The sequence below is a fragment of the Rhyacophila brunnea genome, unplaced genomic scaffold (assembly GCF_057557595.1).
Source record: "Rhyacophila brunnea isolate RB1 unplaced genomic scaffold, BYU_Rbru_1.0 scaffold_3, whole genome shotgun sequence".
Taxonomy (NCBI): domain Eukaryota; kingdom Metazoa; phylum Arthropoda; class Insecta; order Trichoptera; family Rhyacophilidae; genus Rhyacophila; species Rhyacophila brunnea.
The window spans coordinates 750,669-765,741 of NW_028232965.1; the positions used below are offsets into that span (position 1 = coordinate 750,669).

The 15,073-nt window shown below is 31.7% G+C and overlaps 1 protein-coding gene across 3 annotated transcripts in view; it reads left to right on the plus strand.

Moving 5' to 3' along the window:
* The window catches only part of LOC147067723 (very long chain fatty acid elongase AAEL008004-like), a 110,026-nt gene that overhangs the window by 64,373 nt on the left and 30,580 nt on the right, over nucleotides 1-15,073 (plus strand). For all 3 annotated transcript variants that reach the window (XM_085952864.1, XM_085952865.1, XM_085952866.1), the window contains exon 3: nucleotides 14,434-14,646. In XM_085952864.1, the coding sequence (XP_085808990.1) occupies nucleotides 14,506-14,646 (141 nt within the window). In that variant the 5' untranslated portion in view covers nucleotides 14,434-14,505. The remainder of the gene's footprint in view (nucleotides 1-14,433; nucleotides 14,647-15,073) is intronic.

A 15,073-nucleotide genomic window follows, 5' to 3' on the forward strand; every position in this document is an offset into this window, starting at 1 on the left:
ATCTGATAAACATTCTTTGAGTAATGTATGCTTTATAATAATTATTGACCTAAGAATAAGGTAGTATTTTTTTTTAAATACGCCATTTCTATTGGCATTTCCCAGTGGCTTAACTACAACATACGGCCGTAGCCATAAATTGACAAACGATAAATGAAGTAGGGAGTAAGATAATGGTAACGCGTGTGTTTGAACATGTACCGTTTTAAAAAAAAAAAAAATTCGGTTAGGTTATAAAAAAACTTTTAAAGAGATATTTTTCATCAGTAGATAACAACTACTGATTGTAATACTGGATATGTAAGGTCTATAAAACATCAATCCCGTGTTCGTGAATACTGTCAGTATTATTATCAGAAATATTGACCAAGTAGGATCTGCTTAAGATATTCATATGTTATTTCAATACATCTTTTCTCAAGTTTTTTTCCCATTTGATTGATTAAATAAATTAAAAGGTTCCGTATTTGAATAGTTTTATGATATCATATTGATGACGCCAAATAAAGCTGTTGATAATTTATATTATGCTTGTTAATTGATTATTCGGATAGGTACTATTTATATTTCTGAAATAAATTTTAAAATCTCGGATGTAGGTACATATTAAATTAATAATGTAACTTCTTCGCTTGGCATTTACTTCAAGTAGGCCATCTTAGCATTGACCTTACAATTTTCGGACTATGATGACTTTCTAATGCGTAAACAATTCATTTTAAAATATTAACATAAGTCTAGAAAAATTATTTCTATAAAATCTCACCATTAGATTGTCCATATTATTCAAGAATGTATTTATATTAAGCAATAAAATCAAGGCATCTGTGTTCGTATTTTTTATCCCATTTTTCGTCTTATTTCTATTATTTAAACAAAAATTGGCCAAATAGATAATGATCAATTCTCTTTAATTTATATTAAAATACCTACTTCTTATTTTACTCCGCTTAGAACGGAACCGGTGATATGTAATAAAATTAGAATACTTTCTCCGATAACATTTTTTTGATTAATATTACGCTGTCTTTTATCAAAGGTTGTTGACCAAATTTCACATATACATATCAAAATAAGGACGGAAATTATGGAATCTGATATTTTAAAACCCATTTCATTCGCAAAATTTTGACATAAAGGCGTAGTATTTCTAGCTGTGTCACTGCATATTTTTGCAAATAACTCTTAATATCTAAAAATCTATATAAATAAGTCAAAATAGACAATTTGTAGGTAATGGAAAACTAAAATAAATCTATCATAAATATGCGTTATGTATGCGGATGGGTTAACAATTATACCCGCAGTCGCAGGAAATTGTCTTGTTACTTGTAATGAAAAGGTAGCAATAATTGAACACCCCAATTAAGGGTTTGTTAATTACTGACAAGTAATCTTTTATTATACATTAATTGAGCACAGTTTTCGTGATATTTAAATAGTATCACCGTTATGTTCAATAATTCATTCAAGACATTGCGATATGAATGAATCAATAATTTAAAAATGTCTGACTATAATCACAGATAAGAATTCATTAAGACGAAACATAAAAACGACATGTTCTTCTCGTTAATTTTTTCGCCATATCCTATGGTTATTTATTGCCTGCATCAATGCAATGATGAGACTTCTGACTTGCCTTGGAGGATTAATGGAAGGTGTCATGCAACATAACATTGACAGCTATACATATTAAATTGCAGTTTTAACAGCTACATATATGCAAACCGGTTATATTTGGACTTATGAATATACATGTGTATTTGAATACTATCGTATTAATGGTGTCAACTGTCAATTATTCGTAGAATACCATCGTTTATATTAAATAAAATGCAGCATTTCGTATAAAATATAAATAATGATATTACATAATCCACATAATTCATTATAAATATTACTAATGTGGCTTTCACTCACGCTTTTATTAAATTTTGTATGAAATTCATAAATAAATATGATTTTCAATTGAGCCATTGCCGACTCAAGTAGAAAGCCGATACATTCACAACGACTGGTCCTACTTTTTCCGACCCTCCCGTTGTTGTCTAAGTATGACCTGTCATTGCCTGTCATTGTTCTATATAGTGCTCATACTGATGCCTCTGTCATGTTCACACAGGGAATGGTTTGATTTGAATAGATAACTTACACGATAAACAATATACTAGCATTAACACACCTTCTACAAATGTAATGCATAGACCAATGCTATATATTTTTTGGAAATCAACATTACCACCGGTTTTTGTGTGAAGGACTAGTTTGATTTTGACAGCTGATCAATAACAGGAATGTATATTATTTATAATTTATTAATATATTTGATTTGAGAATTTTTTATAATTCAATTTGAAACGAGAAAGGGCGAATTAATATGTCAAGCAATCTGGGATCTGATTTTGACAGCTAAACAGTGGACCACTCGTTGCTTGTGCAAAAAGATATGCTCAGGTTTTATTAATCTAAAGATGGCGCTGATTGAACCCAATTTAATAATTTGCGTTGCGTTGCATTACTATGATTTTTAATTATTGTATAATTCACTAATTCTAATTTTGGCACATGTTTAAACTCATGTATTCGCGCAAATCTTACAATATTTATGAACCTGTTTTAAAGTAAAGTTTATTAAGTTAATACTATTTCCAAACATACCAAGTATTAGACTATTATTTTTTAATAGTACTGGAGTAAAGGAGAAGACAAAATATTATAGTGTGATTATCGAAATTTACCAAAAACATATTACCGTCTGTAAAATGGAATTCTACTAATTAAATTATAATACAATTATTTAAAAATACCAGAATATATCAACTAATAATTACAAGATAAAAAGAATTTTTTATATACAACATTTTTAAATTTCGACCATAACGATCAACAAAAAATTGTACTTGATAGAAATAATATTGAAATGTCATTTTGACACTCATATTGATTTCCATAGTAACGCACGTATATATTAATAATTTAGTTGCTGGGACCCCAGACCTAGCAACCAATAATAGTGGATTGGATTACGGATTTCTTCCGAAAAAACTACAAAACAGAATTAACTGAAAATGAATTAAATTCTACTTAAAGATGGCTAAAAGTATTTAACAAATGCATTGGCATCGTGTTCTGATATATTGTAAAAGTTTCAAATATCTAGCAAGTCGGGAAGTTAGTTAAAAATCGATTGCAAGATTTGTACCAAGACAAATAAGAACAAATAAGAATACGAGCTAATAAAAAAGTTGTAAAAATGCAGGAGACGTACGTTTATATAGGAATGTAAAAAAACTTATTTGAAGTTATTTTTATTTACCTTTGTTCTATTGAAAATACCTATACATTACTATTTTCATTTTAGACAGTATAATTGACGATCTCGTGTATTGGTCATAGTATTTTTCTGACATTCCAATATAGTGTGTTTTTATATCCTGATTTTTTTTATTGCTAAATCGAGTGCCAAAGTCATGCACCTACTCATTTTAAATGATTTATGCAAAGAGGAGTATTACATTTTGACATCTACACTGTGGAGGTTATTAACGAATGTATTAGCTATTAGATACTTACACTGGATTGAACATACATAACGTGTGAATTTTTGTCACACGTGTGATTCTAAGCGATGGTGCCCACAGAACGCGTCGAGCGGGCGAAGTCAGCGTATTCATAACCATAACCACACGTCTCTCACCGCGCATTACCCTTCACCTATGTAATAAGCGGCCCAAGCAGCACAAAAAAATTATTTTTACAGCGTCTCTCATAACAAAGCAATAAAAATATTATATTATTTCGGGGCTTGTAATAAATATTTACGACGACATTATTCAACCAGCGAAATATAATGACACGGAATAAAATAAAACAATGGGTTCTCTGTTATTAAATAATTGCTTTTGGCCCGTCGATCGACGAGGCCTCAAGCAGCGTAATTTTGGTAGCCGTGTTCAATGAATGGACTTCTTTGTATTTTCATTAAATCGTATCTCCGAGAAGCGAAAAACGGTGACTCATGCGGCAAGCGGCGCGCAAGGCATCGTTAAGTCCAGTGGGCGCTGGCGTATTTGATTACGTTGTATTTTTGATGATTTACGGCGCCACTTGTAGAAATTTTGCGCGAGCGCCGCACTCGCTGCGTCAATGGGCTTTATGCCTAACACACACCAACGACCACAAAGCATATAATATACCTACGTAGCTAAACCCGTTTCCCTGCGATATGTATAATATATCATCAGTCATCAGCTGTAATATTTATATATATATATATATATATATTTGAATTTGTTGCTTATTTTAAATATATTACATTTATGACACTTGACCTCGGCCCGCCAATCAGATTTTATTGCTCTTTTTTCACTGTTATTTAATAAATTATTTGTGTATTCTAAAATATTAAATGTGCATTGAAATGCATTTATTCGTGCATTGACTAAAATTTTCTCATGAATCTGAAAAAAATCGATGTTTATCACCAGTAGTAAGAATGCAAAAGTTCACATGCATAGTATAAAGATAAACCTACTGATATATTTCATCAAAAACAAAGCAGTAAATCTTTAACTTTGAGGTAGACATTCTGTGAGAATTATTATAAATAACTCATCACGTCATCTTGACGTTGGAATCATACAATAAAACTAAGAGAATTTGTATGAAAAACAACGTTTCTTATTCATAGTAACAAAATTTAAATAAAATGTGGAAAAAATATTTATTATTATCAACAAATTAAATCAATGAAAATACTTTGAAAATCATTCAATAATTACTGGTACAATCCTATTTCTTGTATATTATTCATTGTATAAAAAAAATCTAAAAGTCACACTGTACGATTACAGCCAAACTGCACGGTTTTCGTTTAATAGGGCTTGGGTCGAAATGCACATGCGCGCACGACCATCAAGACGCTGAACAAGTCCTCTGGGACTGCCCTGCTGTTGGGATCCGACCGAGCAGAGCTATTTGCCAGGATCTGTTCACACACGGGCCACGCCAACTTAATATCAACCATAGACAATTTTGAGGCATTCGAAAAGTTTGCTGCGTCATATTGAGGACGAAATATTTCCGTGCCTCCTTAGATTCATCACTTTCAACTCCTCTCTCCTCTGTTTCGAAATAGTTTCAGTACACCAGTACAAAGGACACTTTATGCTACTAAAATATAAAAGACCACAGAGCAAGTCAAATAGCCTATTTTTATTTTCTAAACTCTTTATCTAAGCCAATGTTTCTTAATCTTTTTACATCCGCGGACCACAAAAAAAAACAAAAAATGTTTTGCGGACCATCAACATTGGAATAAAATAATAAATATTTACACCATTTATGAAACAATTGTCGAAATATAATACAACCTCGCTTTAAATGTGGTGTTTCTAGGTAAACCACGGAAACGATTTATGACCATATACAACAGTGTCATTCATTCCGGAAATGACTTGTTAATTCATTGTGAACCCTTGTAGATGCACGAGTTGTGAAAGATATTTATTACTTGAAATTTAATATAAGCTTTTAAAAATGGATACTAACTATTTTTGAACTGCAGAAAATTTTTGCGGCCCACCCAAAAATCTTCGCGAACAACCAGTGGTTCGCGGACCACCGGTTAAGAAACTATGATCTAAGCATCGAGGTGCATTGTTGTTATACCAGTCCCGTGCAGCTTCGTTACGGGGTAAGGAAGTGTGGCACTAAAATCTTATCATTCTGAGATGTTTATATCGTAATGGAAGTGCGGCCGTGAACAAATCAGAGATAAGGATGCTCTCATTACACTATTTCACTTGGTCATTATGGAACACCAACGTAACTTCATTGAATAAGTAAGTACTAGCAAACTAATATACTAGAATATTTCACTATATTTTTTTGAATTTTTTGAGATTGTTTATTATCAATAAGACAAGGAAAAACGGGTATGTAGCAATGAAGTTTTAGGGACCAAGAAAAGTGAAAGGAGCTAGGGGAGGCCTTCAAGTCGGCTGATGATGATGAGACAAGGAAAAAAATTATACTAGTAAAAGCATACATGACAATTACTAGTCATATAAAATGTATTTCTAATTCATTGCCATGCATATGCATGCTGCTTTTATTACGCCGCATACAGAATCATAATTAACATAAATTCACCGTAACGGTCATAACCAGAAGTTGTACAAAGAGTATGTAGCAATCAATAAAAGCGATCATCCATATTTAATCTGTAATGTAAGTCTGTAGTTATTTTACATTTGTCAAAAAACAAAATAATTACTCGAAAACTTGATGGGCGGAGACATACTAATCCGGTGGCATATATAAATTTTATTTCCCACATGATAAACATGTTTCGCCGGAGCACACTGCATCTGACCTGACCGCAGAGATTATTTTGTGCTTTTGGTGGTCAATTGCAAGAATGTAGTCTTATAGTCGTGCTTAACCATCAAATATTAAAAAAACTCTGACAATAAGTCAGAATAATTATAATAACTGATGAACGGTCAGTTGTTCAAATGTGTACGTGTTAATTGAACATTGATTATCTTAATCAATGCAATAACCAGCTCGTATTCTGCTAAAAACTCTCATACAGTTATTCCTCCACCCAGATGAGCTGATTGCCAATACTATTGAAGATCCTGTTGATCCGAGTGTTCTCTGTCTTTCTCTTGTATTGTTTCCTGTGTCAATCCAGTCTCTTCAACCTACCGCCTCTATTCCACTAATTCCATAGATCTGAAGAGTCATTCTCATGCGGATGGTTTTATCACTACCTCCTTCAGCGCATCTATTCTATACACAAGACTACTATCGGTACCATAATCCTGGACACTCCTTAAACGTTGTAGATAATCTATTTATATAATTTTGAAGCCTTATTATCCTTTATAGTTATTTTAAACATTTGATGACTGCATGAAGTATTTTTGTTACATAAAATAGTATTCTTTTAAACCTCTCGCTCTAATGTTTTAGAATATAGTCATATTTCGGTACAGAACTGTGCAGTGGTGTTATGATTTTTTACATTTATTAATTTTTAAACGCATTTATAAAACCATTAGTATAATTTATTACGAGATAATTTTTGTAAAATATTCACGATAAAAAAATATTTTGATAATCTCTGTGATCCCAAATTTGACAAGAATTAGGCATTTTATTATTCAAAAAATCGGCAAAATTAACACATTTGAAGATGATTAAGATATTTTTTATAAGCTATGTTTTTGACCATTCAAGTGTGATAAAAATCTTATGAATAATAATTGCTTTATAATAATTATTGACCTAATAATAAGGTAGTGTTTTTTTGAAATACGCCATTTCTTTTGTCATTCCCTAGTGGTTAAGCTACAACATACGGCCGTAGCCATAAAATGACAAACTATAATTAAAGTAGGGAGTAAAATTATGTTAACGCGCGTGTTTGAACATGTACCTAACCGAATTTTTTTTTATTTTTTTTTAAACGGTACATGTTCAAACACGCGCGTCAATATCATTTTACTCTTTACTTCAATTATAGTTTGTCAATTACGGCCGTATGTTGTAGCTTAACCACTGGGGAATGACAAAAGAAATGGCGTATTTCAAAAAAACACTACCTTATTCTTAGGTCAATAATTATTATAAAGCAATCATTATTCATAAGATGTTTATCACACTTGAATGGTCAAAAACATAGCTTATAATAAATATCTTTAGAATCATCTTGAAAAGTGTTAATCTTGCCGATTTTTTGAATAATAAAATGCCTAATTCTTGTCAAATTTGGGATCACAGAGATTATCAATATAATTTTTTATCGTGAATATTTTACAAAAATTATCTCGTAATAAATTATGCTAATGGTTTTATAAATGCGTTTAAAAATTAATAAATGTAAAAAATTTTAACACCACTGCACAGTTATGTACCGAAATATGACTATATTCTAAAACATTAGAGCGAGAGGTTTAAAAGAATACTATTTTATGTAACAAAAATACTTCATGCAGTCATCAAATGTTTAAATTAACTATAAAGGATAATAAGGCTTCAAAAGTATATAAATAGATCATCTACAACGTTTAAGGAGTGTCCAGGATCATGGTTTGAATATACAATAAAAACTCAATTTTGACCTTCGACGAGCATGTCCCCCCTTAAATACAAAAAATTAAATTTTATTCAGAAAAATAAAATATCGAATACAAAATACATACCACGTCACCGAAAATATCTACGCCTTTGGGGAGCGCATTGACTAGTCTTGCACCTCTCGCTAATGGTGCCTGATAGGCTTGACACGAGGAAACGGTCCCGATCCAGAATAAATCATGGTACGTAGGTAATTGACAAGTGCATGTAGGACATCAGGATTGGAAACCATCCCTCGCGATAACAGACAAAAGTATTTCAGGAGCAGAAGAGACATACGAGATTCGAGAGAGTGAAAATTAAACATGCCTTGTAGAATGGCAGTTTGAAAACAATCATTTGACGAATTATCGAAAGGAAAATCGTATAGGAAACCTCTTAAGGACACCAGATAATCGACCCATATTCAAGAATGCTACGCACTAATGAGACGTAGAGTGTACGTAAGACATTTGGATTCTTGAATGGTTTGGATTATCGCATGATCGTTGATGAATCCTAGAAGCTTACTCGTACGTAGAGCTGTTATATGCGAGTGAAAAGATAATGAAGAATCAAAAATTATCCCAAGATCTTTCGCCTCAGATTGGCGCTTTAATGAGCTTTTTGACATAATATAATAAAGATTTATTATGTTTGTATTGAAGTATTGTAATTGTTGCAATAAGTTAGCCGTCTAAAAAGTCAAAACTGTCTATCTCGCTCTAAAATTTAACACAGCCAAGAGAGGTGCCGTTAAAATATAGCACTTATTATAATTGTTACAATACGTGTTAATACGTCGATACAGAAATATTAAAAACTACCCTCGATAGCTGCCGATAGCAGTCTTGTGTATAGAATAGATGCGCAGGAATGGATTACTTGGCACGCCTGATGGATCCCGATTATACGCCTTTTAACACCTCATGTCAAAATCATCTTCTTTTATGTTTCCACTGCATGGAAACTTTGTACCTACGATATGTAAGATTAATATAGGTACTGAGGCACATAAGAAACTGGTTCTGCGTGAATTTAATAATACATATTATGAAGAAGAAAAAATTCATACATAAAAAACACAAATTATAAACAAACCACATACGCGTGAATTTCGATTATTTTGACAGAAAACTAGACATACTCGTAAGAGCGTCGAGTGATATAATGATATTTTCCCTGTCTAATAATTTCTGCCCACTACAATCTCATCTACCCATGGCAAAATTATTCCAATTTAGTAAAAAAAAAAATAGTTACATGTAACGAATTTTAAAACAAGTGTTATACACGTAATGTCAGTAGTATAATCGACATTAATTCGGTCAAGTACGTAAGTTGCTGGCCTTTCATCCGGGGGCTCCGGGTTTGATTCCGGTGTGGTCACAATATACTTATGAGTTTTTTTCAAAGCCTGGGTATTTGTGATTGTTTCCTTTATATTACTAATTATGTTACTGTTACACTTCACTACTGTTATTGGTTCACATGGCCTGCTGTAGTAATAATAATGCACTTATATAATTTATGTATGTTCATAAAACGTATTGTTTATCTTTTTTACGGTAAAAAAAATTCTATACAATATTATAATGGACAAATACGGCTTTATCAATAAAATTAGTCGATTGAAATCAAGAATTATTAAAATATTAATCTGTAAGCTATTTTTAATTTTATTTTCATAATATGATTTTTTTTCTCATAATTTGATCTTAGATCTAATCAAGTCTTAGTAGACACTCGGAAAGTTGTTCCTGCCTACCTCAACTGCATTAGTTTCAATAATAGTATGTTGAACAAACTCTAGAGTCTAGATATATTTATTACCTATTGGATTTTCCAGATTGATTATATGTTATTTTATTATTACTTAAGTCATTTCATATAAAAATACGTGTTAATGTCATGTTCATGACCAAAACATCAAATTTACTCTCATTTAGTCTTTTTATTTTAATTTTGTGCTAAAGAAGATCACGCCCATTTACTAGTAATAATTTTTTTTTGAATATTTATTAGTGAACCGCATATTCATAGTAAGTTAATTTAACTGACTTAAACGTATTGAGATCAAATAAATACTATTGCGCAGGTACCCATTTAAGTGTCATTTTTTTATTGTAGCCATGTGCTACCAAATGCATGAAAATTATTGTTTACAAACGATAATTATGTACTACACAATTCGATCGAAGGATATTATGGCATTATTAAAACGATACCTAAGGTATACTATAAATTTAACATAATAAAATATTATTGGCCTTCAAACAAGATAAAATTTACTCTTTTTTAACGTGAATGATACCTATGCATTAAATAATATGTATGACTAGATTTTACTTCCGTGAGAGGATTACAGTTTTGAAACACTTATTTTCATAGCAAACAGTTTATGAATAAAACAAAATATGATTCTTACTAAAGATTATGTGAATAATCAATATTCATATACATATTATATTTGTTTATTTTTCAAATTTTATATAATATAACCAATCTCAAAAAAATAATATACGTTTGCGTCGAAATATCGAAAAAATAAAGGCAATAATAGTCTAGTTTTAATTAAAGTTATACCTCAGTTGAGGCATGGTTTAAAAAGATCGTGGCTAGGCGATGCGCGGATTGTGTAAATGACGCGTGCCGAACGAAATATAATTTGTCATATTAATCCAACATGCGTCCATTTAATGTTCTGTTTACTGATCTATTAGTAACAATAATAATATATTCATTGACATGTTTTCTTTTTAAGTAAATGAGTAACGTTTTTTAGTCATCTTTACACGATTTAAGAATTAATACCCCCGTCGCCATCACGAAACAAATTGACATGTTCACAGCTCGACGTTCACTTGCCGATTGCCAGCGAGTCCAAAATTTCATCGCACCTATAGTTGAAAATTATTTTCCGTTTCACTGAAGTACCGTCTTAACTATTTTGTTTTATTCAACGAATAATTCACAAGATCAGATATTAATAAGGTAAATAGTTAAAATTGGTCGTAATTAAGCATGACAGTTGTAGCATAGTAGTATTACACAGGGCGCGATACCCAAGAGACGCGGGTTTGATCCCTGCCGGGTGTCTACTTTTTTCAATTTATTTTCTATTGGCTATATTTTCTCATGAGTGTTTTCAGAATTATATATATTCAATAGTCTAGTTTTTTTTACCCAATATATCTTAATAACATTTAAAATATTTTGTTTCTTGATTCACGTCAAAATAATATCGATAATAATAAGTACATCAATGACTATTCTTTTTTATTTTTTTTCTTTTGGGACTATTTTAGATAAGGTATAGAATCGTGTGGGCTCCTTCCATTTCCGGGCTTTTCGGCTGTGAACCTCGATAATATAGGAGTCAACGTAAATCTACAGAATTTTTTATGTGTTTAATTGCGATTGTAATAATTCAATTACGAAACCATGATTAAAAAATCTATGCTGGCATTTGAAAAAAAGTTTTTCGGTGTTTATTTATCCCAGCATAAAAATAGTGGAAAAACGGCCAGATTGGACATCTAGTTAACGTATTGTAGCTATCTGAATCGCGCACTTTTGCATTTTCCATTTCAATGCAAAAAACTATTTCCGTAACGTCATAAAACATTTTTATTTGAAGAAGACGAAACAAAGAAACATATTTTTTTAATTGCTAATTTCTCCCCACTTCTTCCATTTACATTAAAATTCTCATCTGCTTTGCTCAATTATATCTTAGAATTTTTATCACATATGGTTTTGTCGCATATTATTGGTTTTATAACCCCCTCTCTCACAAAATAGCATTAAATAATATTACAATATAAATCCAAAGTAATATTTTGGTCATTTCACTTGTGAGAAAAACACGACCTGTCGCATTACGACGAATACTATGATAGATAACAGACTATTTTCAGTAAGTCTTCTGATAAGTAAAAATCAGTGTATAGAAATACACGAGTACATTATTTTAATGTCATCATGTCATAGACAATTGCGCGTCGGATTATAATGTTTTTTAATGGTAGAATATCTACGTACAAGACATTGTTTTTACAATTCTTGTGGTATGCTATTACTAGAAGACGTACTCAGTGACGTCCCTAGACAAAATGCCGCCCCTAGGCAGCGTCAAAATAAAGTTCCATTTTTTTGTACTTACAGCATTTTTCATCACCTTTCATGACGAAAATATCTATGAAATGTGTTGTATGGATACATTACTAACAAAATATTATACTTACCACTAAATCTAATTTAAACGCCACCTCTGCTTCAATAGACAATATTGCAAGTCTACGGTTCCAGATACATTTAAAAATATACCTGACAACTTCCAAAATTCACGAGTGACTTGCAAAAATATTTAGATATATTTTAAATTAGGTAAATATATACCTACCTATAATTCGCGAATCTGCACGTATCATTGCTGGTCATCAAAGACGTGACATCTAAGGACAACGGAAGTAAACTAGACATCGGCAACCCGACAAAAAATACAGTCCTGTTAAACCTTGTATGTTAATTAATACATTTTGTTTCCAACCAGTGAGGTGAATTTTCAATGGAAAACTATTTCCGTTATTACTTTAAGGTTAGGTAGCTATTTATTTATGTATATACTTAATGATTCTCTTCGATTTTCCGCCCTTCGAGTGACTGCCGCCCCCAAGCGACGCTCAATCTGCCTACCCCCATGGGACGTCACTGGACGTACTGATGATGACAATATTCAAACAAAATGCACTCAACTCGGCACTGACTTGAATTAATTGTATTGCCAATCACCGCCATTACATACATTACCTATTACTTTCGGGTGTATTTGCATGAGCAGCGTTTACCATTATCACGAATCGTTTTGTTCTATTCATTATTTACCAATTAATATAAATGTTGTTTGGAGAAGTAAAAAATATATTCTAATAGTGGTTAAAACCCGATTGTGATTACATTATATTTTGAATAAATTAGTGCGTTATGGTATACAGCGTGTATGCTATCAATACTAGCTGAAAAAATCGATATAATATTTCAATAAAAATCAATAAAATAAATACGCCGCTAAAGAGTCCACCGATGACAGAGAAGACGAATATCAAATAAAAGTGCAAGATTGACTCTCCGATATATATATCCAGAGAGAATTCTGTATTTTGTTGGTCATAGACAAGGAAAAAAATTGGATAGGCTCATCGTCCGTAAAAATATTGTCGGTTGACACGGACGAGATAGGTCGCCTAGACAAAGGTCCAATCAAGTGAAAGTCGCTACGCGTCTCATTATACCTTCAGATATGCAAACAGCCGATTCCAAGATTGCGGGAGAGTAAAAGTATTACATTTTAAAGTAGGTTAAAAATCGTTTTGATATCACAAACTGTGGAGATTTAACATTAAAATTACCAAATCAGTATCTCACATAAAAACTCTTTGCAGCTCACATCAAGCACAAGGATTGCACTACTTCTGTTCTGAGTTGTATGTAATATACATAGATACTTAGTTACGAAAGTTAAATTAAAAATAGTATTGCCCATGTGCATTTTTTATTTCAAGCAATTTTTTTTCAGAATTTGTTAGTTAACTGTGGCATTTTGATAGAACCCCCCCCCCCCCGCATGGAGTTTTTTGAAGCGTTGAAGTGGGGGACGGCACAAATAAGGTTGGAAAATACTGGCTTAGGAGGATATTGTCAAATAAACAACTGACAAATAACTCGGAAATCACGTGAAAAATAAAGAAATCCGAGAAGAATGAAGATGTATTCAGATTGGGCAAAGATAAAGAAGAAAATTCTATAATACATATTATAGTTACATGTGCCATGAACCGATTAAAGTAATCAATTATGAAACAATATCAACCTTAACCAACAGTTGATCTAATTTAATAGGTACCTACTACGTATTTTGTTTATTATTGTGTACAATGAATGATTCCACCAATAATACTGCAAATACAACTCTCTCACTTTTGATACGAGTATCTATAACGTAGTAATTATTGTTTATTATTAATTCTTTAAAATAAATTAATTACTAATATTGAATAATATAAAGTATTTAGTCTAATGTTCTGTGTTGAGCTATAAGTTTACATTTCGAAAATTGTGTATTATGTGCTTAGAGCTAAAATATAAATTAAACAGGTTTTAAATTGCTATAGTATATGCTAAAATCATATTTTCTGTTCATATTAAAACTAAAAAAAACATTTTAAATTCAAATCTAGTTTCTTCAAAGATAATTATTGTTTACTGTAATGTAATAACACCGGCATTTTATTTATGTTACAGATTATCACAAGCTACCTACTTGTTTTGGAAAATCCAGTTCTGTCAAAACTCGTCTGAAATCGTTTTTCCAAGATGGAGGTAATGACTTCACTGGTTGCCGGCTACCACGACCTCCTAGACAATAAGAGCGACCCCAGGGTTTCCAAATGGATGATGATGGACTCACCTCTCCCCACAATGATCATATGCTTATCATACGTCTACATCGCACGGGTAATTATAATTTATATTTGAAATATTGGAAAACTACTGGCATACCTAGCCATATTTTCATATATTCACAACATAATAAAATTGTTCCTTAATAAATTATTATGCAGCGTATGGAGATAGCCATGCTGACCTTAGACTGTTGTACTTCCCAGTTCCTAGCCAGTTATGGTGGTTTCAATAGAACCCCGTACATGCTTATGTGACATACTATCGCAGGATGCCAGTCACAATATCTGGCAGTATTCCATAATATGTTGGTTGAAAGGGAATATTGTTAGTCATAATACTCATAACATAATAATGTGTATTATTAAATTGAAAATCTGAATATTTAAAAAAAATAATGTGGCATTGTAATAAAAATGTCAATTTTCTAGTATGTAAGTAAATACGATCAGTGGCGTGCGGTGCATCGATACTGTAAATG